We start from the raw sequence: 25,801 nt of genomic DNA on the forward strand, positions 1-25,801 counted from the left end.
GATGCAGGTGGTTAATCTGGGAAGTGATTTCAGGAAGCCTAAGTGGGAGTGAGGAGAGCGAGCCAGGGAAGGGGGCAAAGCCAGCACGCTGTGGGCAGCTCCAACTCCACCCCGCTGGGGACACTGCGAGGACCAGGCAGGGCATGCTCGCGGGCGGCAGGGCGAAGCTGCCTGCCGGAGCCCAGGCCAACCCAGACGGCCGAGGGGGAGGGGTCGGCACTGCTGTAATCTCCCCCTCCCCTTCCATAGTCAGTTAGCCGAAGAATTTCACCTGACGGGCATATATCCTGTGCTAGAAGTCAATCCTGGCATAATTTATGTCGGAGTTCTTAAGAAACGCATAAAATAGGAAAGAATAAAGTTTGTAGAAGGCTTAGAGGAGAAGGGGGCTGAGAAATACTAAAAAATGGCTAGTATTTAGACAGGTGGCCAGGATTAGGGAAGAACTATAGATTGAGGAAATAGTATAAAAGTAAGGGTTTCAGCTGGTTAATTGCTCACTATGTGTCAGGTACTGTGCTAAATGTATTACATCCATTGTCTCATTTGAGCCTCACAATAGCTCTATAACAGAGTCTCCCAATAACCCTAGGAGGTAGGTAAGTACATTTATAGTTTTATTTATTTGTGAAGATCACACAGCTCTGAAGAGGCATAAACAGCGCCTGAAGTTAGGTGTGCTGCTCCCCAAGGCCCATGTTTAACCACTAGACTCTAGCAGCTATAGTGCTGCCTGCTAAAGGATAGACTGGGACTGAGCTTGTTAACAGCGGGAGGCAACAAGGGAATCAGCTACATGAAGATCAGCAGAATGTGGGGCACATATAGTAGGAAAGGCGTGGACACGGGGGCTTTTGGAGCCTCTGCCATTTGAAAAGAAGGGCTTTGTACTTAGCTGGGGAGGGAGGGTGATGGGAAGGATATGATGCCTGGGGACAAAAGAGAGGGAGGCAAAGACAGAAGTGCCAAGGGAGGAACGCTCCGTGTTGACTCTGCGGCTTTGAGTCGTGGCAGGTGGCCGTGCTTACTAGCTGCTGCGGCACCTCCCCACGCAGCCGCTGGCACGGAAGTCGCGCTGCAGATGGCCTGTGTTTGAGCTGGAACACCAAGCCTCTGAGCTGAAAACTGCAAGGGCAGGTTCAACCAAGGGACCTCAGTGAGAGTATTTCGTTTTCTTTATCTGCTCTATCGAGCATACATCTCACTCGCCTCTGCTGGAGGAATATGGCAGGGGGAAATGAAGGCAAAAAAGATATGCAGCAACAGTTACTGTGCCCACTAACAAACTAAGGGGCCTTTTACACTACTCTAAGGGGCTTTTCACGTTTCACTCCCTTTCTTGGAATTTCTCTGTTCATGGAACGTCTACAACTGTTCTGTCAAGTAAGGTAGGCACTAGTCACATATGTCTACTGAGCGATGGTGTGTGGCTTATCTGAGCTGAGACCTCCACAACTGCAAAATGCACGTCAGATTTTAAAGGGAGTGTGAACACAAAATGAATGTAAATATCTCAATAATTTTATATTGATTACATTTAAAATGATAATATTTATAGTTGATGAAATAAAATATATTATTGAAATTAATTTTATTTTTTTTTAGATTCCCTTAAATAGAGCTACCAGAAAATTCAACTTACATGGGACGCACATTATGTTTCTCCTGGAGAGATCTGTTCTAGAATATTTCCCCACAAATGTCAAGGTCTCTCAATAAGGTAATTAATAGTATCATAACATTTAAAATATTCTTTAGGGCCCAGCCAATTTTATAGTACCCGATATCTATTTATCTTAATTCTTAAAAGAAGGTTAACATGAAAGCATCATCTTAAAGTACTGGTCTAGGACATGGTCAAGCTCCTAGTCATTCAGACTGAATTGTTCATCACCTTCCTCCTGTTCACTGAGTCATTCATTCATTAGGCCTTCCCTGTGATAGACACATAAAGACTCTGAAGAAATAGAGATGAGCACATTCATAGTTAGTATAATAACTATTTCATAATGAACACATTCTCCCTAAGGGAACTATATTCTCATGCGGGTTGGTCAGTGCAGAGGGAATATGGTTTCCGAAGAGTAATAATGAATTCTCTTAAGCTTAACCAAGCCATGACCTTACTTTTAGCTGCTGTTTAAGTTGTAGTCTCTTTACTAAAACAAATAAAAGCAGCCTCTGCCACCTTGGATGCAGCAGTTCATCTAACAAAAGCTTTGCTATTCCCAATAAATAGAAAACACCAGGGGCACTTGCTTTCACCTGGAAGGGAGAGTATTGCATCTTCACTATCTTCCCTCAACATTACATGACCTCCTAGCTCTTTGCCACAATTTAGTCTGTAGCGTTTGATAATATCCTTACTCCACAGGGATTCTTTACATTGATGGCATCATGCAGATAAGATATGGAGAACATTGGATAGCATGTTATCTTGATACCTTAGAAAAACATGTATGCTCATGGATGAAAAAAATCTCATCAAAATACAGTGGTCTTCCAATAAAGACCTGAGGAGCCCAGCAGTGATATCTCCTCCAAAGTAAATAGTAAGTTGCTGCACCTTGCATTTGCTGCTAGTAAGAAAGAAGCACAACACTTACTGCCTGCCAGATCTAAGTAGGGCCCAGAGAAACAAAATGCTTTTCAGATAATACTATATAAGCAGTTCTGCCACTGGGTCTATACGGCAGAATGGACTCAATGGTGCTTAAAATCTCTATCAGAGGGCAGAATGCTGTATGGGGCCTGTGGTAAATGCCTATTAGAGAATCACAGTTGGAGGTCCCTAGGATTTTGGAGAAAATTCCTATTCTTTCAGCAAATAACTGTTGTTTTGAGAAGTATGTCCTGGACCCTGAATGATCAATCACTCAATGACATAAGAAGCCCATGAAGAACTAGATTATTACCTGACCCATCAATCCAAAAGTTGGCTGTGCCCAGCAGCACGCCGTGATTAAGTTGAAGTGGTCTATTCATTTAATGCTTGTGAAGGTCACAAAGGCATGAGAAATTGTCATGAGAAGGTTGCTCACAATAATAGTGTGCTGACTCCTGAGGCACCACTTAACACGTACCTATGGTGCATAAAGAGGTCCCTATGATCAGTTGACTGCGAAGAAAAAAATTAAGCCGGATTTACAGGTGGCGAGGGAAGATCTGTTGGCACTGATCCGGAGACATTTTTCCAGTTACCTACTTTGACTAGAAGAATAAATGACCTGAATCACTTATCTATTCATAAGCAGAGGCCAACTTTTTTGCCACATTATCGTAAACTGGAAAAGAAGAATTTTAGACAATGAATGGCAAGGAAGTTTGATAAATAACTAGAAGGACTGATCTCAAAATAAACCCAGAATATGAAGATATTGATGTCTCATATGGCAGCTTATTAGAAACTCTTTTGTAGAGGTATATTTTACTAATCAGATAGAAAAGTACTTGTTCAAGGATTTTGTGAAAAAGTTACCATGACAACAGGGATGAAGATTATGACTGGGTTTTGATAATATGCACTTTTACTTGAAAAGGCTGACCTGGCTCCTAAACTGCTTCTGTGACACATTGTCAGCAGTGGATGGCCAATCTGATCCCAATCATCTCGAAGTAGCCTGGCATATGGAACCATAGATACCGTAGGAAGGTCTAGTTGAAGTGCTACCTAGGAAGCAATACCTTGCAAGGTTGGGTTGCTATTTTCTAGAATACAGCAGGGTCATAGCAGGAAACACATGTTGTGCTCACAAAGAATAATTAAAGAGCATTTAATAAAGAAATATTTACAAAAGAATGGGTAGAGTTTTGGGAAACAAAGAAGAGTTGGTGCAGAGGCTAGCCACAATAGGGAGCCGTTTTCAGGCCTGAAGGGGCAAGGGCAGAAGGAATTATCTGTATCCAGACAGAGGAGCCAGATGGAAAGGGCTGACTGACAGGACTTGGAGCCTTAGGTAGAGAAGTGAACCAGCAAGAGAGGCAGAGGAATAAACTCCACAAACCCATTCTCCTACCCTCCGATCTGTCATTGGTACCTCTCACTGAACAAACCAAATTAGAAGCCACAGGACAAGAGAACCTGTTGATGTCATCCTTGTAAATTATATGCCAGTTTCTCAGGGGACAGAGCAGGGTAGAGAGAGATGGGGGGAGATAAATCTTTACCCAGCCTATAGCCTTTTCAAGCGTAGAACTTTAGCTATATTCAGCAAGACATATAGGACTTTATTAAAAACAAACAAATAAGTAACTGGAGATATAAAGTTTTCAGATTCTCTTTTGTCAGAATTTACTACCACATGGACCAGCAAGAAGAGAGCAGAAAGATACACGTTCTAAATTTTCGAGTCTGTGAAATAGAAGGCGTCAGAGTAGGAGACAAAAGATGGAACAAAACATATTTTTAAAACAGATTTATATAAAATGGACATAGAATGAAAAGGAAATGGACAATCAAATAAACCAAGAAACTAAATTAGGCTTTTTACAACATCTTTTTGCTTTATTAGCAAGGCTGACTCTATGCTGATTACTTTGATAAACTTCTTTTTTCAGTTGTTCTAATTAGTCTAACACTATAACAACCTGTTCAAGGTTTTTATTGACATTAGAAGTTAGATGTGTTTTTTTAACGTTAAAAAGTAGCTGGAAATAATGAGAACAGAATGTATTCATTCTTTTCTTCATTCATTCTATAAATATTTTTTGAGTGCCTACTATGTGTCAGCATCATGCTAGATGCTGCATATATATAAAGGTCCTTGCTCTCCTAAAGCCTATAGTCTTTTGGGGGTAATTAATCTTAATGAATTAATTGCACAAACATGAAGTTACAATTCTAACAAGCACTACAAAGGAGCAATACATGGTACAGAGAGAGAGATTCTTAGAGACAAATGACCAAGTGAGGGAGGTCAGGGGTGATGTCCTTGAAGAAGTGATGCAGGAACATGAATGGAGGCCAGGGAGGCTTCCACCAGAGGGACACATGGACAGAGGCTTCGGGGGGGGGGGGGGGGTACTGGTGATGGAAAGAAAACCAGTGTGATGCACCCGCAGGCTGGAGTACAGTTCCAGATACAGATGGAGAGGCAGTATCTTGGGTTATTTTCTACAATGAACTACAGGAAGATTGTTTGAGCATGATGATGTGGTCAGTGCCGGGTGTGCAATCCACAGAAGAAGGCTTCGTCCAGGTAGGTCCTTCCCTTCCTATTCAAGTTTTCCTTCAAAAACTCAAAGTCACTCAAACACACATCCAGCATCACCTCTCTTGGTGTTTATCTGCTTAACTGTAGCTCCAGAACTGGCAAACACTCCCTGGCTTTATATGAAGGAAGAGCTCTCATCATTCCTAAAAATGGATGAAATTTATTACATCTGAAAATGCTGCATGAATTTATCAGTAGTGTCTGCTAGTAAACACACCTGTTTTGAAAGATCCATGAAATCCTTTGAGATCTTCCTGGCCAAAAAAAAAAGCCCCAAAGATCTACCTGACATAATTTTATTTACTCTATAAATACAAGCACTAACTGAAGGAAAAACCAAACCTCTATTAGTAGGTGTGGATTATCATAAAGAACGTGCTCCTCTCTTTAGTGGGTGCATAATAGAGGCTGATTTTGCAAAAAACCACTGAATGTAAACAAACACACAAACAAGCTGGAGCTATCAGATTGCTCATGATTTTTGCTTGCAAAAGAATGCCAGCTTTTCACTTACTCCCTTAGTGTCACTTTCTGGCACTTGCTGTTTTAAGCCAACTCTGTGTGGAATTGGGGGTGGGAGGAGTGGAAGGAGGAAGAGAAAAGCATTAGCAGGGTATCACGGGGTTCTGGTCCCCATCGCCCCCAAGTGGCCTTCATTACTTAAAGAATCCCTGTTTATCTTCTTTAGTAAATAAAAGGCAGGACTGCATAGTGGTCAAGAGCACAGGATCAAGAATTAAACTGCCTGGGTTATTGGTGAGTCAAATGACAAAGTTACACATCAGTCAGTACCAATCAGCACTGATCATCTTATCCAATACTTCTCTAAGGTTTAGGAAAAACTTTAAAAGACCACTTTAGGTGAATCTGGTGTGTGTGTGTGTGTGTGTGTGTGTGTGTGTGTGTGTGTGTGTGTGTGTGTGTGTAAGAGAAAGAAAAGCGAGAAAAGAAATAATTTGTAAAACACTCCTATTTGGGTAATTCATAGCAGATGAACCAAGATGGGTGTGAGATGGGTAAAAACTTTATTTCAGGCAAATTTTCCTTTCACTCATATCAAGGAAATGCATGTTCCTGAAGTACCAGGAGCAAGCATTATTATCTAGTATTATCTCTCATTTTCAAACATTTGCAAAGCATGTTCCTGTTGTGCTCTACGGTTGAGTCAGAAGTTGCAGCCCTTAAAAAGCCCTCTGTCAAGGAGAAAATGTGATTAGGCCAACTGCTTGCACTGACACTTAAAAATTAACTGCAAATCTGTTCTGGGCATAAGGCATTCCCAAAACATTTGCTCGTAGGGAATGTTGGCTTTCAAATCATTATTTTGTATCCCTTAAAGGTACATTTTAACTGTTTTAATATGTGAGGAACAGGCCTGCCAAATTGTGCTTATGGCTTTTTAACACAAGCAATTTACAAATGCAATGAAGCAGATAATAGGACACGTGATACCGAATCTGAAAACCTGTGTTGATGACACTGCTGCTGTGGAAGCATTTTTGAAGGCAGCCCTGCATCCGGTTGCCTGGATAAGAAAAATGTTGTTTATCATTTCACAGGTGGCCTCTTCCACCCAGTGGTGAGCTTAGGGTCGTGTCCTTGAGCACGAATCAGTCACTCTTATGCAGCAGGATTCCACTTGAAATCATCTGGAATGCATGCATTCAGCAAGATACAGCAAACAGTAAAAATCTCACTTGACGCTGAGAGAAATCTGGTCCAGTAACAGTCAAAACGAAGTGCTTGCTTTTTAAAGTGACGACTTCAAACCAAAAAGAAGTGTAGGTATGTAGTTTAATTTGTAAACAATGATATGTTTGTAAAGGAGGCAAAAAGACATTTAATACTGTTCTCGCTATTTATAAATAAAATAAGTTTTTCATAAAGTTTACTAGAGCAATTCAAAGACTAATGGAACCACAGTTCTTTAAATGTCTTACTTTCTTATTGGAATAAATGATTTTACTTTGCTAAAACATGTTAGTTCCTAAGCAGACTAAAAGCAAGGTGTAGTGTGTGACTCCCTATCATGGTCACTCTCCATCACTGGCTTCCCCTTGCAGTAAATATTAGGGTCAGAACACCAAGCTCACTAACTATACCACCAGGATGACTGGTGAGGCATGAAATAATTTTTAAAATTATGTTAATTTGCTTATTAGTCAGAGAAACTGTTAACTGCTTCTCTGGATAGACAGAATAAAAAAGCCACCTTGGAATTTATCTTTGCTCTTCAAAAGGTCACCTGAGAGACCTCTCATTCATGAAAATGTGGTTTCTCCCATTCTCATGTCCCTTGGGATGGGGAAAGCCAATTTGCTGTAAGAGAAAGCAGGGGTAAGAACTCACACTTTTCTCTCTGAGATTTCAATTTAAGATAGAACAGGCTGACCCTGAGATAGGTCACTAGGCCAAATGTAATATAAATACCCCGAAAGGGAACTTGCCATGAAGACAGAGACTGGGCTGGGACCTTGGCTTAATAGCAGGACCTAGAAGCCTGGCTCTGGCTCAGAGTCTGGATCTCATCACCTCTCCTAAGTCAGGACTAGGTGTAGATGAGGCTCTTCAGAGTTGGTTTCTCTCCTAAGGATAATCTCTTTTAGCCTGATCCCTGAATTCATTAGGGGCTGCACACTCACATTAGTCACGCTTTGGGGAGCATTTGCCGAGCTTTGTGTAAAGCTTTAAAAAGTCATAGTCTTGGATCCTAGTATAGGAAACCACTACAGTAGTGGAAGGATCCTGATGAGCAATCAGCTAAAGAAATGATACCAAATGGCACCAACTAGAATGTCAGTGCACCGGTAGACTATAAGGTCTCCCTCCCCACCTAGAACTGGAAATAAGACTGTTCCCTCCTTGGCGTTTTGGGGCAATTTAGGTCAGGGAAGAGAATAATATGTTGGGTTTAATTAAGCAATAAATGGAAAAGTAGACATGTGACTGTATCATTACCTCCAAGACAATGAGCATTGACTTTAATACCAGAAATGATGGGGTCAAGTTTGGCCATTTGATTACTAATTTAACTATTTTGTTTATTCTTTACCTCATTTCATGAAGGATTTAAGACTGAATTATGTATACTTACTCCTTCCCTTACTTGGTACTTTCAGCCCTTCTATTTGCAGTCGCCCATGATGGCCTTTCTTTAATTCCTCATACTGATCTATAAATGACCTGCATGTCAAGGCCCTTTCCTGGTCTGCTTTGGCTTGGTTCATTTCTCCTTTGGAGAAGCAATCCCAAGCCTCACCAGATTCAAGGGAAGGGACACACACCTCACCTTTCGATGGAAGGAATGGGAAAGAATTTGTAGCATGTGTTAACATTACCATAGTCCAACCTGTGACAACAAATTTTTTACATTTCCTTCACAATCAAATATATTGATACTCTCCCAAGGTCCTCCCACAGAAGTCTCATCCAATTAAAGCATCAGACTCAGGCTCAAGGTCTGGATCTCATCACCTCACCTCAGTCAGGTCTAGGTGTAGATATAGCTTTCCACTGAATTCATTGGGCACATTTCCTGTTTCCCACATTACCATTGGCAACAGTGTGCCAAATATTTCACCACTGTGTAGCAAGGTGCCCTTCCCTCCTGCTTCCAATAGCATTTTTCCCCACTTTGCTTTAAACTCTCACGACAGTCTCCTCACAATCAATTGGGCTTCTGAACCTGGTTTCAAAACCATGCCGTGTTTTAGGCTTTGTTAATCCAGGCACTAAATTGTGTTCTGCCTATCCATTGCTGCTGCACTCCCCACCCCAACCCAATCTACTGCCTTAATACAGCCATTCTATTTTGCTATTGAGTTTGAAAGTGGGAGAATTGGGGAAGCCTCAGCTGGACCCCTTGGGGTCTCTCATGCAGTCAGATGTTGACTGGGGCTTCAATCATCTGAAAGCCCTATGGGGCTGATAGTAATTATCTATTCCTGGGAGTTCAGCAGAGCCCGTTGACCAAGACCCTTACGCATGGCTTCTCCATCTGGCTTGGGCTGCTCAAAGCATGATGACATAGTTCTAACCTAGTTTTCATTAATTTACTTTTTTGTTAAGTTCCTATTGTCTCAACTAATAGTGATGATTATTCTAAGGAAAATTGAAAACCATGAAAACAAACTTGAGACCCTAACTCCAAGTGCTTCCTAATTAAACACAACAAGGAAATGACTCACTCAACTGGAAATCCATTTGAAAAGAAAAAAAAATTATTGAGTGTTAAAATAGTGCTGTTATTGTATATATAATGTTAGCACAAGGATAGCAAGGGACAATTTGCATAAGAAATATTCCTATTCTTTTCTCTAGTTAGCAAATAATTGAATAGCAATTATCAGTGAAGTAGGATAAAAGAGGGCTATTATCATAAATGTTAGTTTGATCTTTCGAGGAGGTTTGATTGCCTTTTACCCACACTCCACCTCCCCCACACGAACCCAGGTTATGCTTTTCATCAGTCAAATGTCAAGTGCCTTTGTCACCTGCTAGCTGGCCATGTTCCACATAAAGGGCAAAAACAGCTTTCCTCAGTGGGATCTGTGAGAAACATAGCTCTCTTGTGGTAAAGCAGGGATGAAAGATAAGCCTAAGAAAGTCCTGATCTAACAAAATGGCCAAAGATGCCAAACTACCTATACCATCAGTGAAACTGACTTGGCGTCATCTTTCCTCAGGTAAAGGTGTGTGTTCCTTTGTGTGAAAAAATTTGTCATACTCCTGGTAACCTCTGCCAATCGTTTTCCTCCCTTCTTCTTTTTTTAAAATTTATCTTTATTGTTGAACGTCTTAGAGATGTTCCCTTTTTCCCCCACTGACCTCCTCTACCCCGCACTCTTGCCCCCCAACCCCCCCACCTGCCAGCGTTTTCCTTCATTCTTCTTTCAGTCCAACATTGGACATAACCAAAGAGTTGAATTTATCTTAGAAACAAGCTCGTAAGGCTATTGTAGTTCAGGTAAAGAAAGCATATATATTTAGTGAATTTGGTGAGCCACTCATTTTCATCAGTGGCCTCAGGATTAGTTTGGTAAAATCACTAAATTAATCCAATATTGAACACAGTTTTGCATGAGGAACATATATCCTCTAATTTCCTCTTGTGGGTTAAGGCATTTTCAAACTGAATCTGGAGATCTTAAAGAAAAAAGTAAATTTCTTATCTTGCTCCAGGGGGAATGATGGTAGCATTCCCAGCCCTTCCCTCTTCTGTCTGACAGGACAGGGAGTGGCAGTGGCTTTCCCAGCTCCACATAAGGACAGAAGGAATTTCTCTGTGGATTATAACAACTGGCTCTGAGATATGGAACAGAGACTTACTCAATTATGCCATAACACCTCGTAAGATTCTGGGCACAGTCTGAGATCCTTATGAAGTTCCCATATGCATTCAAACTATAATAACCAATATTATGGGTTGCCATAGAAACAATAGAGTAAGTAACATTTAAAAGCAATTTATTAAAATTCACAACCACACAGTAGCAAGCAATCTACTGTCTAATACTATTGTGTAGCATTATTGTTGTAGCTGAATATTATTTCATTTACTTCTCACAATAGCCTTGCAAAGTAGATAGTGTTTCTATATTTGACAGATAAAAAAAACTGAGGTTAAGAAACTAGCCCAAGTCTACCAAATAATCTGAGAAAACCCTACATCTGCTTGACTCCAAATCTTCTCTCTCTTAGGCAATAAAACTCAATTCTATGGCAAAAAGTAAAGACAAACAAAAAAATTACATAAACAAGAAAGAAGTGTTCTACAGTTAGAGAAACTAAAATTCCTTTAGTTGTACAATATGAAAATTCATTTTATTATAACACTCAATTTATGGATGGTGTATTGTGCTACAACTACATTGATATTTAGATGTTAAAATAGTTTAAAGAAATACCAAAGGAATCTTCTAAAGGCCTTAGAGTCCATTAGTTTTCTGATTTGTGCTCCTTCAGTCCTTTCTCTCTCCTTATCTTCCTGCCTTACTTTCTGAATTCTCCAATTCTGAGTAGTTTTTGCATGGTATTACTGAGATAATCTTCTGGAAATTACTTTCAATTGCCTTTCTCTAAGAATTTCCCTTATTGGAAGATAAAGCTGAAAAACAGGGAAGAGTATTTTCCATTGTTCCCTAGGTAGGCCCAGTCTTCTTTCTGCTAATACATTCTATCCACATTAGGTGCAGGCATTAGTTGTTGGGGCTAGAAGCTATTATCTTCTATAGCTCCTACCCTAATAATAATATATTAAAATTTCCTAGGTCAACATCTAAAGGACAGGACTTCGAGTCTCACGGTGGGGAGGCAGTGGGGGAGAGAATCTGATAGATTCACATGCAATTCCAAAACCCTTTAACAGAAAATATTCATACCAGTTCCTTCGGTAGCTTTTTAAAAATCCAAATAAAGAATCTCTGTATTTTTCCCCTCATTTTCACTTTCATAGAAAATTCTTTAACCTAGCAATAAACAACAGGATCTCTTTCTGGTACTCAGAGACAACAGGACTTCTTACATGTCAATGCATTATCTGATAAAATTCTTTTTGCTTTTTGCTTTTTTATTCCCCTACATGACCTTTAGATTTATTTCATCATATCACAAAATAGTTCTCTTTGAAAGAAGACTGAAATTACATTAAATATCTTTCTCACTTTGTTTTACATCTCAGACTCCCCTTTTTATTCCTGTTTCCATACTACACAGTCCTCACTCCAGATCCATGGTGGACTGCTTGCTGGACCCCCAACTGACCAAAATCCACCCATGCTCAAGTCCTGTGTATAAAATGGGGTAGTATTTGTATATAACCTACGCATATTCTCTCACATTCTGGTAAAATTCTTAATAATTGCTCCTCTTTAACTTTCTTATTAAAAAAGTTTATATATTAATTAAACTGATCTAGGTCCTAGTTCTTAGCAGTAAACAGTAACATGAACATAATTAGCAGCTTAATAGAATTTCAAAACTAAGAATGATTAAGAAGAAACCATAAGCTTTTTCTTCCTTCTTTATACTGTATTTACTTAACTATTTGGGGCTTTCCTTGGAATACAATACTTTGTGTTTATTTTTCATTGCGCCTGCTACCCTGTGAGTCCTGGTGAGCCGCATTCCCCCCAAGAAAAGACAACCATCAATAAAAAGATGGCTTTGGGGAAAAATGATTAGTGTTAAAAAGTGTGACATTGACTTAGTTATTCCATTAGCGAACGTTAAATATCTTCTATACCTGTATTTACTCACCTATAAGTCCTAAAAAAATGTAGCCAGTAATGAACACTATGAAGACCATGCAGCACAGAACATCCGTACAACTCCTAAAGACAAAAAAGAAGTCAGAATTAAAAGGGGTTCCAAACAGAGCGGTGAAGGCCTGGGAGGGGGGTGTGGTGGCGCAGGGGTCCATGAGGGGAAAAAGAGGGCAGCTGTAATACTTTCAACAGTAAAGATAAAATTTAAAAAAGAAACTTTAAAAAAAAGGGGGATCCAAGGTGACTTCTTGTTTTCTGAACAAAATATAATGATATGCCATTTTATATCGAATAATTCTGAAAGGCAGATCACATGTATTTCTGCAATCAAAGCAGCAATAAAGGGGTCCTAATTCCATGACTAAGAGGCTCCCCAGAATTCTTAGTGTTTATTCTTTCTTAGTTTTTATTTGTAAAATTTTTTTTTAGGGTTGAGAGTATACCAACATTGAGTAACAACTTTTTATTTGAAATTGTAATTTAAACTATTTGATTTTATGACTTTTCTCTTCATGCCCCTCCACACACATGGCGTATATACAGGGTATTCCCCCAAGAATGTACACATATACTTTCAGAAATTATAAAGGAAGTGTTTATTAAAATTCATTTTCATTTAATGGCTATCAGCTGTTAAAGTGTATATACATTTTGGGGGACACCCTATATGTTAAAAAATCAGCTGTTTTCTTTTCCTTCCTTTCTCTATTTTCTTTCTATATACTCACTTTAAGGGTACTGTTAATTAAATAAAGGCTAACTACATAAACTTTCTATGGCAAGTGGAGTTGCAACTATTCTGATAACTCAGAACTGTAAATTTCCCAGCTCTCCTATCAGCTCGATATCATTAAATTAGGTTTAGAGAAAATGTGGCTCAAAGAGGTGCAGTGACTTGCTACGGTCACAAGTCAAGCCAGGATCCAGCAGAGACACTCAAGGTTTTCAATGAAAGTGTTTCCTATTCTCAATGTTATAGCTTGTTCAGCTTCTAAGCTGTCTGGCAGGTAAAAGCTATGTCTTAAAAGTGGGAAACAATACAACCATTCTCTATTTGAAACTTAATGAAGAATCTATTAGCAAAGAAAAAAAATCAACCTATTTGACAGGATTAAAAGTTGCACATGAGAATTTTCATAGCAAAAACTTGCTCTTCAGGGCAAAAAAAAAAATGCTCTAATCATTTAGCACAAGCAGGTGGAAGTTGCACACTATTTTTAGTGGTGGTAGTAATAATAATGAATAATAATTGCACAGTAACAGACACAGTGATACCTTACATTGATTAAACCCTGTTTTACCTTCACAGCTTTCCCTGCGAATATTCTAAGAATACCGTTAGTTTGTTTGTGGTAGTAACGTGAGTTGACTTACCTAAGGTCCAAGAGAGAGAAGTAGTTACAGAGGCAGGCAAATATCTAGGTCTTAATGCCAGACCTTTTTTATTTAGTAGTTATGTTAATATGATTACAGTTTTTTGTGAAGATTCAAATTAGCCACATCTTAAACGCCACACACACACATCCCTCCTACCTCGCAATAGGAAACGCACCTGTCACAGAGAAAGTTAATCATGGCCAATGCAGACACAAACTATCACTTGTTTAAATCCAATGTCAACCCAGGAATTTTAAAATCCATTTGGAATAATAATAAAAAGAGAAGAAAAGAGAGCTCTAGTTTTCTTTGGTTAACAACCGTTGAAAGCAAAAATCTCATTATTTACAATAGCCAAGATTTGGAAGCAGCCCAAGTAGAGGAGTGGATAAAAAAGCTGTGGTACATTTACACAATGGACTACTACTCAGCTGTAAAAAAGAAAGAAATCTTACCCTTTGGGACAGCATGGAGGGATCTGGAGAACATCATGCAGAGGGAAATAGGCCAGTCAGAAAAAGGCAAATACCATATGATTTCACTCGTATGTGGAATCCAATGAACAAAATGAACTAACAAGCAAAACAGAGACAGACTCAGAGATAGAGAGCAGGCTGACGGCTGTTGGTGGTGGGCAGGGTAGGGGAGAGTGGAGGGACTGAGCAAAAGAGAAAAAATTCATGGATACAGTTAGTAGTGTGGTGATGGCCAGCGGAAGGGAGGGAGGTGGGGGAGTTGGAGGAGGGCATAGGGTGATAAATGGTGATGAATGGAGACTTGACTTGGGGTGGTGAACTCACAATACAGTGTACACACGATGTGTGTGGAGCTGTGCACCTGAACCCTGTATAATTTGGTTAACCAATGTCACCCCAGTAAATTCAATACAATGAAAAAGGAAAGGAAAAATCTGCACGGGGATGAGAAGAGTATCCCTGTTCATGTGCATTCTGACACAGCCTACTCAGGATCAGGTTCTCATTCTGTCAGAGCAGTTGTTAAATGGCATGACACTTAATAAGAAATGCCTGCAGGTGAGGGACTAGAGGAGAGAAAACTGGAACACTGGCGTGCTTTAATTAGAAGCCTTCAAGCTGTCAAAGCCCTTGTGTGTCATAACTACCAAGAAGAGGGAGACAGAGGTGACATCAGAAGCACCAGCCAGGCTATATAGCTATATGTTTATATCTGTATATTCACATTATATATAATATATAGAGTAATGCATATTTATAATGACCTAGTGTTACATAGTATTATAATGTTCTATATGTGTAATGTTATGAATTAAGCACAGGAAGAAATAAACATATATACTAAGAAGATAAATATAAGAAGCTGCCAATTTCAGAAGACAGAGCACAAGGAAAGAAGAGGAGCCCAACAGGAAATGTTTAAAAAGTGAAACACACACTGCCCAGCTGCTGGCACTGATGACTGGGCATCAGCTGGAGTAATGGTTCCATGTGGGGTTTTACACTACATTTCTACTTCTTGTGGGTGCCAAGGACGCACTGCAGCACCAGGGGCTACTGGGCGCCCACGCAGCCACCCCGGCAGCAGCCCCTCACCCCGGGGGGTAGCTCGGCTCAGTAATTCACACCTTGAGGCCTTTGAGATTCTGCTCTGGGACCAGGGAGAATCCTGCGTTCACACCCCGTGGCCAGACTGGTTTATTTCATTTTATTTAAGCTAAGAATGTTGAACAGAGTGAAATTACAAATAAAAAAAAATTCAGGACTCTCAAAAAAAACAGGAAAGTTTTCCTAGAAACATAGAGTTGTTTTTCTAGATAAAACATCTGTATTTTTAAATATGTTCCTCTAGTGATTGGATCCCCTTTGTTATTTTTAAATGTCCCTTTAAAAAACAGGGTGTGTGGGTGTGTGTGTCTGTGTGTGTGTGTGTGTACACTTTCAGGTAACTACAATTACCTGCCGTTTTCTCTATTAATTCATCTCTTTCTCTCCTTTCTATAGACATATTCCCTCCAGAAAAAGAATTACTATTAGAAAACTGAATTTGAGCAAAATATAAAAAATAACTTAGGCACATTTGTGAGTCAGGAACACAGCAGAAGCTTAATTCAAGTTTTGAGAATTTGTAGCACATTATCATTGTTCCTTTGTTTTGAGTTCAGGGTATCTGCAACAATCCTACACATTCTGCAAGAAATGAGTTATTTTTAAAACCCAAGGATTTAATTTGGTTACGTTTTTAAGTCTCTCAAGGCAGCTATTGAGGCAACATGAGTGATACCAGCACCTGGCTGAAAATCATTTTCTAGCTAGAGGCTTGTCAGTGCTGTGCCTTTTCCTCGTGTAGATTCATTTTTACATTCATAGCAAGCACTAAGAACCATTGTACCAAGCTAAAAATGGGTTGCATCCCTCGGGGTCCCAGGAAGAAGACAGAAAGAAAAGTTGTAGAGAAATATGTCCCCAACCTTCTCCCTCTCCTTCCCTCTACATTAAAGTCCATGCCCCCCTCCCAAAAAAAAGCTGCTCACACTCAAATTTATCAGAAAGCTATTAAAAACTTTATTCAGATTGAGCTGACCTGGCATAAAAGGTATTTTCAAAGTTAAACTACAGAAGTACCATCACTACCTTATATTTATTTTTCCAAATTACAATAAAAATAGAGCCCCAATTATGTAGGCATTTGCACATTTCTCTCCCCCTCCTCTCTCTAACCCACAGAGAGAGAATGCCGATAGTCACCTCAGCGTAAAATCTTGCGAGTCCCCTTAGACTTTCCCTTTTTCTTAGCTTATCTTTCATACTCAATGGACAAGTCCTCTTGGCTCCTTCTCTCCGATGTGTCTTTCATTCATCCCTTCCTTTCTAGTCCAACTGCCTGAACTCAGTCCAGATTCCCTTCTCTTCTCTTCAAACTATTGCCATGGTCTCTTAATTGGGCTCCAGCACGGAGTCTCTGCCTGATCCAAAGCATTCTGCACATCACAGATACTGCTGACTTATGATATCACTTTATTGTTTAAACACTGTAGTGCCTTTCCACCACCTACTGAAAAAGTTTCTTAGCTTTATGTTTAAGAACCTACAAATTCAATCCTACTGCAAGTGCCAGACTCCAGCTTCATCTCCCTCTATTCTTGTCAATGTATTTCAACCAACTTGGACTTATTAATTCATTGAATACACCATGAACTCTCCCTTGATCACACTCAGGGCTCTCTGCTCATGGACCCTTTAGACTCTGCCTTTGAAATAATCATATGTCCCAATTTCTAGGGAGCACCCAGGGTTTACAGCTATTGTCCTGGTGTAACCATTAACAAGGCGCCCACTCTCCAAAGTGTCCAGTAGGATCTTCACCTGCTCTACTAAAATCCCATCCTCTATATGGTAGGATTCTCTCATTTTTTTAGGGCTGATTAATATTCCCTTGTATGCGTATGCCACATTGTTTTACCCATTCGTTTGTCAATGGACATTTAGGCTATTTCCACATCTTAGCTAGTACAAATAATGCTTCAAGGAATGTGGGAGTGCAGACATCTATCTGAGGTCCTGATTTCAATTATTTTGCATGTGACAACCTGGATATACCTGGAGGTAGATGCCAACAACTGGGGGACGAGCAAATGGAGAGCTACTGTTCAGTGGGTATAAGTTTCAGTTATGCAAGATGAACAAGTTCTAGAGATCTGCAAAACAACACTGTGCCTATATTTAACAATACTGTATTGAGTGCTTAAAATTTTGTTAAGAGGGTAGGTCTCATGTTAAGTGTCCTTACCTCAATAAAAAAATACGCACAGTCAGAAAAACATAATAATCTGTGCAATGTCATATGTTATATGAATTTAAAACTTTGCTATGAATAAGCTTAATGTGGATAGCAAATAGGTGAATGCAAATGTAAAAAAGATAAAATTTAAAAATTAAAAAAAATTAACCAAAGAACTTATATGCCTATATTCATGACCCATGGACACAGACAATAGTGTGAAGGCCGGGGGCAGGAAGGCAGGGGGCAGGGGGCAGGGGCAAGGTAGAAGGGGTCAATAGAGAAAAAAGAGGACATCTGTAATAGTTTCAACAATAAAGATATTTTTTTTAAAAAATTTATGCCCAGCCAGGCGTGGCTCAGCAGTTGAGCATCGACCTATGTATGATCCAGGAGATCGAGGTTCAATTCCCTGTCAGGGCACATGCCCGGTTTGCGGGCTCGATCCCCAGTCAGGGGGTGCAGGAGGCAGGCGATCAATGACGACTCTCTCATCCTTGATGTTTCAACTCTCTCTCCCTCTCCTTTCCTCTCTCTGAAATCAAAGATATATTTTTTTAAAAAATTTTTTAATAAAAATGAAAATTTTAAAAATTTTAAATTCCATCTTTCAAATCAATTCAAATGATACCTCCCTCATGAAGTTTCCAACTAAAAGAGATCTTTCTCATCTCTGCAGACTTACAGAAATAGTGTTTATACATATTCAAGGCAATTATCTCCCATCTATTATAACCTGGACCAGTGGATGGCACACTGGAGCCAACAGGCCAAATCTGGCCTACCGCCTGTTTTTGTGCAGCTTGAGAGCTAAAACTGAATTTTACATTTTTAAATAGTTTAAAAAAACAAAAGAAAGCTATTTTTTGAGATATGAATTATACACAATTCAAATTTCAGTGTCCATAAATAAGAATTTTTGGAAAATAGCCACACTCATTCATGTATATATTGTGTATAGCTACTTTTGTGCAACAACAGCTGTTTTGAGAAGTTGCAATACAAACCATCTGGCTGCAAAGCCTAAAATATTTACTACCTCGGCCTTTATTGAAAAAGTTTGCTGACCTCTAACCTAGACCATATAGTCCTCTATGGTGACATTTAACACAGAGCCTTACACGTTGCAGACATAAGCCATCGATGTCCCATGAGTGATTAGTAAGACACGCCCCTAACTGACAGGCTAATGTATCATGAACGGACTGCAGGAATTCAGGGTTATGTTTTAAATTTCACATTTTGGGAGAAGAGGGCTCCTACATGGTGAATGTTTTGTATAAGAAGTCAATTTTTTGGTCAAGCTTAAGTGTGCCATGTGGACATTACTGTCTCCAGCAAAATCACACACACGCACCAAAAAGAAGCCGTTAGACTCAATTCAGAGGTAATGAGGGTTTTATCTGTGAAGTGCATGTTTCAGTCCCACATTAGTTCTTATTCTCCAACAACTGTCATTCTGTGTCCTTTTCAGGGACAGCTTTTACCTTCATTTAGAAACTGATCCATTTACTGGTTTTCTTTCCTTTTGGCAGATGAAATTCCAATGATATCAACCATCCTGAAAGGTCATTAATATCGAGCATTAGAGCGAGAATGGAAGTCCTAAAAGTCATTATTCTCTGACAGATGATCCATTCTTGCCTAATGAGTCAGTTTAGGAAGTGTCCACTGCTAGCGATTCCACTAGGATGATCCCCGCTGATTTGAAGGTTCTTGGTGTCACCTGGGCCCATTTGTCTACAATATGGCTGCATTTATAATCCACAGTCTAGAAGCACAGCTCCTCTGGGGTTCTACTGGCACCTGAGCAATGCCATTTAGTCATCTGTTATCTCTCAGATTCTTATGGCAAAAGTCTGTTCCAGCAAATAGAATGCCTCACTTCCCAGAGGCTTTCACGGAGGACAGTGCATGTTGGGGCCATCTTCCAATCTTTACCAAAACATACTTGGAAAACTACAGAGTATGCCTTGAATTGATATTTATCTTCATGCTTATACCTCATGTCACCAGTTGACTGCTGCAATCAAGGCACCTAAATCTCTTTAGTAAAGCTTTGTCTTTTTATTAAGAAAAGTACTAGGTCCTTCCTGGCAGACTTCTCCTTTAGCTCACTGGCCTATAGAACTGTGTCTCCTGGCCACCCCTGCCTAGAAGGTGATTAGGAAAATTGAGTGTGTGGCTTTGAGCTTCTATAATAGCTCAGACAAGAAAGAAGATGGCTAGCAATGGACGTTTGGGGAAGACAAATTACAGAATACACCATAGCTCTTAGTGAGATTTATTTAAACAATCATGAAAAATGATAAGACTTTCTTATCCTAATAATTTCTAGTCAAACTAAATGGATTATGGCAAAGAATGAGTGTTTTTCTCTGCAGCTATTGCTATTAAATATTAAACATTTTACAAGATTGAAATAGGAAAACTGAATATTGTGTCTTCTCACAGAATTCAAGGCAAACTGAGATTCATTTCCCAGAGAAACATATTCCAGAGCTAATATCAATAACAGTAAAGTAGAATGTTGTTAGACCACATATCTCAATAATTTTATATTTCATATTCAATCTACTAAATAATTTTTGACATTTTGTTCATTGGAATGGAGTTTGAAATTTAAATCCAGCCTTTGTAAATATATACAATTACATTTGTCCTAAGCTGAATATTGAAGTACAAATCTTTCTTAAGTTATTATAAATCTTTTAAAAATCATTAGACATAAAAAGTATCACAAACTATGCCAGTAAGTCTCTTTTATTTCAACATAAGATACTTAGAATAGCATCTTCATAGTAAGTCTGGGAGTTATTAGGCAATCTTATACTTAATTTCATCCAAGAATGGTCCTAGTTTTTTATTTTTTCTAACCAAGCACTACAATGCAATATACATAATGAGTCTCAGTTCCCAACACTATGCCCTTTCCTGCCATTCTGAGATGTAAATTCAAGAAGAACCAATATATTTTAAGGCTTACCCAGATGTAAGTTTCTCCTCCTAAGGATTTCACAAAACCTCGTTAGCATTTTTCTCAATAGTTAAGTGTCTACTATTTGCTAGTATGGTGAGTTCTATGTGAGAGAGAGACAGAGTGATGAAGGTAAACCAAATCAAGACAGTTGGAAGAAAGAGATATAAAACAGAAAAATCATATAATCCTAACCCTCAGATACTCTAATTTCATAGATTAAAAAAAAGAAAAATGCTCCTAAAAGGTTAACATTAAAATAATAACAATTTAAAATGTAGTGATAAAAATAAGGTAAAAATAGGTAGAAAAGATTTAGACAGAGTGGAAAAAGCTCAGTGTGAGTTAGAGTATGTGAAACACTTTAATTATAAGAGATGGGTTAAAGTTTTGAATTATAGGGAAGATTGGAAGAGAAGAGAGTTCCGTTCTAGGCAAAAGAAAGTACAAGAACAAAGGTCCGAAATCACATATAGTTGATGAGGAAGAGAAGGAGGGAGGTTGGCTAAAACTGTTACTGGGTAGAAATTCTAAAACAGTTGAGATTAGCATTGTGCAACCAAAAATATGAACTCATTCTTTTTTTTTTTAACAGTGTGGAGATTGCCGGGGGTTGGGGGGGTGGAACAGGGTGGGATAAATGGTGACGGAAGGAGGCTTGACTTGGGGTGGTGAACACATAATACAGTGTACAGATGATATGTTGTAGAATTGTGCACCTGAAACTTGTATGATTGTGTTAACCAGTGTCACCCCAATAAATTCAACGAAAGGGAAAAAACTCATTCTTTTATTTACATAATATTTATTTGGTACCTGTTCTGTGCCAAGGACTGTGATACATTCTATAAATGCAATGGTGTCCCAGACTGACAATATGTCTGCTCTCATGAAGCTTGCAATTTAGTGTGGCAAACAGAAAACAAATAAGTAAAGATCAACAAACACAATGATGACAGATTGTGTGGCACTACTAGGAAGGAAACAGATATGACCCTATGATAGCGAATAATAAAGCTAGGGTACATAGTGAAGGGCTCTCCAGAGAGGTGGGAAGTACCCTACTGTTTTGATTCAAATTCCTAATATTCGAAATAGAACTGCCATATGACCCAGCAATCCCACTTTTGGGTATGCAGTATAGCCAAAGAAAATGAAACAGGATCTTGAAGAGATATCTGCATCCCATGTTCTTTGCAGCATTATTCACAATAGCCAAGATAGGAAAACAACCTAAGGGTCTGTCAATGAATAGATGGAAAAAGATGAAATATATATATACATATATATACATACATATATATATATGCATGTATGTATATGGATATGATTCAGCCATCAGAAAGAAGGAAGTCCTGCCATTGGCAATGACTTGATTACACCTTGAGGACATTATGCTAAGAGAAATAAGTCAGCTAGAGAAAGACAAATACTATATGATATCATTTATATGCGGAATCTAAAAAGCCAAATTTGTGGGAACTGAATAGAATGGTGGTTTACAGGGGCTGGTTGGTAGGGGAAATGGAGAGATATTGGCCAAAGAATACAAACATTCAGTTGGAGTAAGTCTGAAGAGCTAATGCACAGCATTGTCATTATAGTAAACACAGTAGTATCATACTTCAAAGTTGCTAAGGGACTACATCTTAAATGTTCTCCCCACCAGTAAGAAATGGTAACTGTATGATTAGCTAACACTACAGTGGTAATCATTTTGCAGTATATGTATATCAAATTAACACATTCACCTTAACCATATAATGTTCTATGTCAATGATGCCTTAATAAAGCTGGGGAAAGAAAGAAAAGATGAAGAGGCGGAGAAGGTTGTGTTTGAGGCAAAAACAAAACAAAAAACAACAGCAACAACCAACAAATGCAAAGGTCCTGAGGGCAGATAACACCAGGATTGTCCCGGGAACTGACAGATAGTCAATGTGCACAAAACATAGAGGTGAAAGGGAGACAGCAATACAAGGGGAGGCTGGTACAATGGAATGGCTGAGTGGGCCTCAGTTTGGACTTGCTTGTCAGAGGAGTCCACAGTTATACTTGGACTTGAAAGGACTGGGTAGTTTATTACTCACATTAGCATATATTATCTTCTCATTTGGATCATTACAACAACTCTGTAAAGCTGATACAAAAACTATTACTAACACATAATTTTACAAATTGGGTAACTCCTGACTACAATTTCAGCTCATTTTCTACGGCAATTTCTTGAATAGAGGAGTCATGTATCAAAAGCAGCGCTTTAGTTAGATTTATTTGGCACTAGGATGGAGAACAAATTGGGATGAAGTGTGTGGTGAGTGCAGAGGGATGAGAGGGAGGGAAATGAGGGCTGAACTAGGGTGGTGGCAGAAGAGAATGAGACCAGGGCCAGCTCTGCTTCGGCAGCATCACCAGTCTCCCGTGCACGGTGCTTTCCTGGGCTGCCGGGACATGGTGAAGACAAATGTCACTGCGTGGAGTGACTGCGCAGCTCCACTCAGATACCTCGTGGACTGGAATGGATGTGAAGTTCTCTTTATGGTTTTAAGCACAGAGGGAGAAAGGGACACTCATATCATCTGAGCACCAAATCTTATATTTATTTCTCCTACAGTCTTCAAAGCATTCCATTCCACTTTTTTATTACATCAACTTGAGAAAACTATTTTTCTGTGAGCTTTTGGAGATGAAAGATCCTATTTTTCAGATTTCTGCTATGAGTGTGGTTAGCTGACATCTATCTTTTCTGTAATGGACACAAAGTGTTGGTTTTAATTCTCAAGGGGCACATCAAAGGACAGCCTGCCTTGGCTCCTCCTGGATATAGACTGTCCATTATTAACAATGTGTGTGACAAGTTATTGAATTGTGTTGTTTCTAGCTCTTGTCAGCTGCATATAAGTGGGCAAAGACAGGGTAAAGGACATGAAGGGAAAGAGAAAAGTGACAAAGAAAGGCAAGACAAAACCAAGAGATAAATAAGCTGAAAACAGATTTAAAGAAGAAAAAACTGAGGAAGAAGTAGGGCTCCTGCTGAAAATCAGAAGTATTATGGTAAAGGTTGAGAAGCAAAGGGGCAAAAGAGAATAAATCAGAGAAACAAGATTGAGAAAAATGCAGAGAAAGGATTATTTATGGTTATAAGAAAAGGAAAATAAATAGAGGCCATGCATAAGAAAGCTTACTGAAATCTGTTTGGGTTTGAAGAAAATGTAAAAGCAAATAAATCCACACATTCAATTATAAAAGTAGTATTTTATAAGTTTGTGAAAGGAGATAATACGGTCGACAATGGTTATTAAATTAACTTCATTTCTCTGCATGTAGTTTGTAGTTTAAGTGATTCTAACAGTCAAAGTCCGTACACTAGAGCAAAGTCCAAGGGGATCTGATCTTTGTATTTATTGTTCCCTTCCTTAAAATACTTACAGTTAATTTCTTTCTATTACAGCCATGACTTGTCAGCTACCAAAAAGCCACTCAACAGATCCAGGTATCTCTTTCTCTCTGTCTCGCCCATTAATAATGCACTTGGAGAATCCACCTAAACTTCATGTCCCTGTAGCCTGTTCCCAGAAGGGTCAGAACTAGGACCACCTTCAATCTAATGCTAACTAATGCTGGGTAACAAGAAATATGCCAGTATCATCTTTCATACTTGGATGAAAAGCTGTGTGAGTTCAATAGCAGCATATTACTAAAAGCTAGAAGATTTGCAGACTTTTACCCTTACTTCACCTTTTAGTTATTGGATAAATGTATCAAAGTGTGGGGAGGAACAGCCTGTCTTCAGGTTTAATTGACTCTGCGGTTATAGTAGCAGCAATAGCAATAGCTGAGATCCTGCCTAAAGGCTTAAGAAGGGTCAAGTGAAATATGCTGGGCACAAAAAAGACTTGAGTTTAATTAATGCAAGTATTTGGAAAGGCAATTGGGATTCCTAGGACTCTCTTCTCAACCTTCAAATAAATAAGAACCACCTCTAACTCTTTATTTGTTAATCCTTACCTGAGGAAATTTTTTCCATTGATTTTTAGAGGGAGTAGAAGGGAGGGAGAGGGAGGGAGAGAGAGAAACATCAATGTAAGAGAGACATATCAATTGGCTGCCTCCTGCATGCACGCGGACCAGGGCTGGGGATCAAACCTGCAACCAGGTGCATGCCCTTGACCAGGAATCGAACCCAAGACCCTTCAGTGCTCAGGCCAATGCTCTAACCACTGAGAATACTGGCCAGGGCCATCTCTCACTCTTTTTTTTTTTTTTTTAATATATCTTTATTGATTTCAGAGAGAGGAAGGGAGATGGAGAGAGAGAGAAACATCAATGATGAGAGAGTCATTGATCAGCTGCCCCCTGCACGCCCCCAGCTGGGGATGGAGCCCGCAACCCGGGCATGTGCCCTGACCGGGAATCGAACCGCGGTCTCCTGGATCCTAGGTCGACGCTCAACCGCTGAGCCATGCCCGGCCGGGCCCATCTCTGACTCTTGATCATTTCTGTTGAGTTCAATCGTAGCTTTTCAGGATTTTGATCTATTAAATTTGATCTTAAATTTGGGCAGAAAATTAATGATTGCTTCATCTCAGTTTGCATTCACTAAGAGTTTTCCCAGAAGAACAGTCTTAATCTTAAGGAAACTGCAGCTTTCCGTCATTCTTCTCGGCCTCCTCACACTGCGAACAGAGGCGAAGATACTCAGAGTATAGTCTCTCCTCGATCTGGGCCTTCCCCTTGAGGTTAACGATTGCCTTGAGAGTCACAGTCTGGGAACTTAGGTTCCATCCACAGTTAACACCTGGTAAGTCTCTTAACACCACTTCACCTCTAGTTTACAACACAAAGTTATTATTTCTACCGCAGACTCAGGGTTGAGGGATGGAAGATGAATTAGGCACCATCTGTAAAACACGTGGAACTCCCCATAGAAAAGGGTTAGAAGTAAGTGTTTCTGAGAGTGTGTTTAGAAAAGTGCAAGGAGAAGCAGAAAACTGGAACTCTGGCACAGACTGAACTATAAATCACGACCACTATTAAATATACATCTATATACAAAAGCTTAACTAAGAAAGCATTAGGGCCAGAAAGTTTGTAGTGTATGAAATCATATTTCTTACATCTGAGGTCTGAAATCTCCCAATAACACTTAATATCTTTTCTCATTTTACTAGGCAGAACACTCCAAGAAACGATTACCCCAAACATGAATTCTC

At 39.3% G+C, this 25,801-nt stretch overlaps 1 protein-coding gene across 3 annotated transcripts in view; it reads right to left on the reverse strand.

Annotated features, from left to right (window-relative positions):
• SLC44A5 (solute carrier family 44 member 5) overlaps window positions 1–25,801 on the reverse strand; it is a gene marked incomplete at its 3' end in the record, with an annotated part of 257,122 nt that overhangs the window by 59,262 nt on the left and 172,059 nt on the right. For all 3 annotated transcript variants that reach the window (XM_081145142.1, XM_081145140.1, XM_081145141.1), the window contains one exon: window positions 12,471–12,544. In XM_081145142.1, the coding sequence (XP_081001268.1) occupies window positions 12,471–12,544 (74 nt within the window). The remainder of the gene's footprint in view (window positions 1–12,470; window positions 12,545–25,801) is intronic.

The sequence above is a fragment of the Miniopterus schreibersii genome, assembly GCF_964146895.1.
Source record: "Miniopterus schreibersii genome assembly, chromosome: 8".
NCBI lineage: Eukaryota > Metazoa > Chordata > Mammalia > Chiroptera > Miniopteridae > Miniopterus > Miniopterus schreibersii.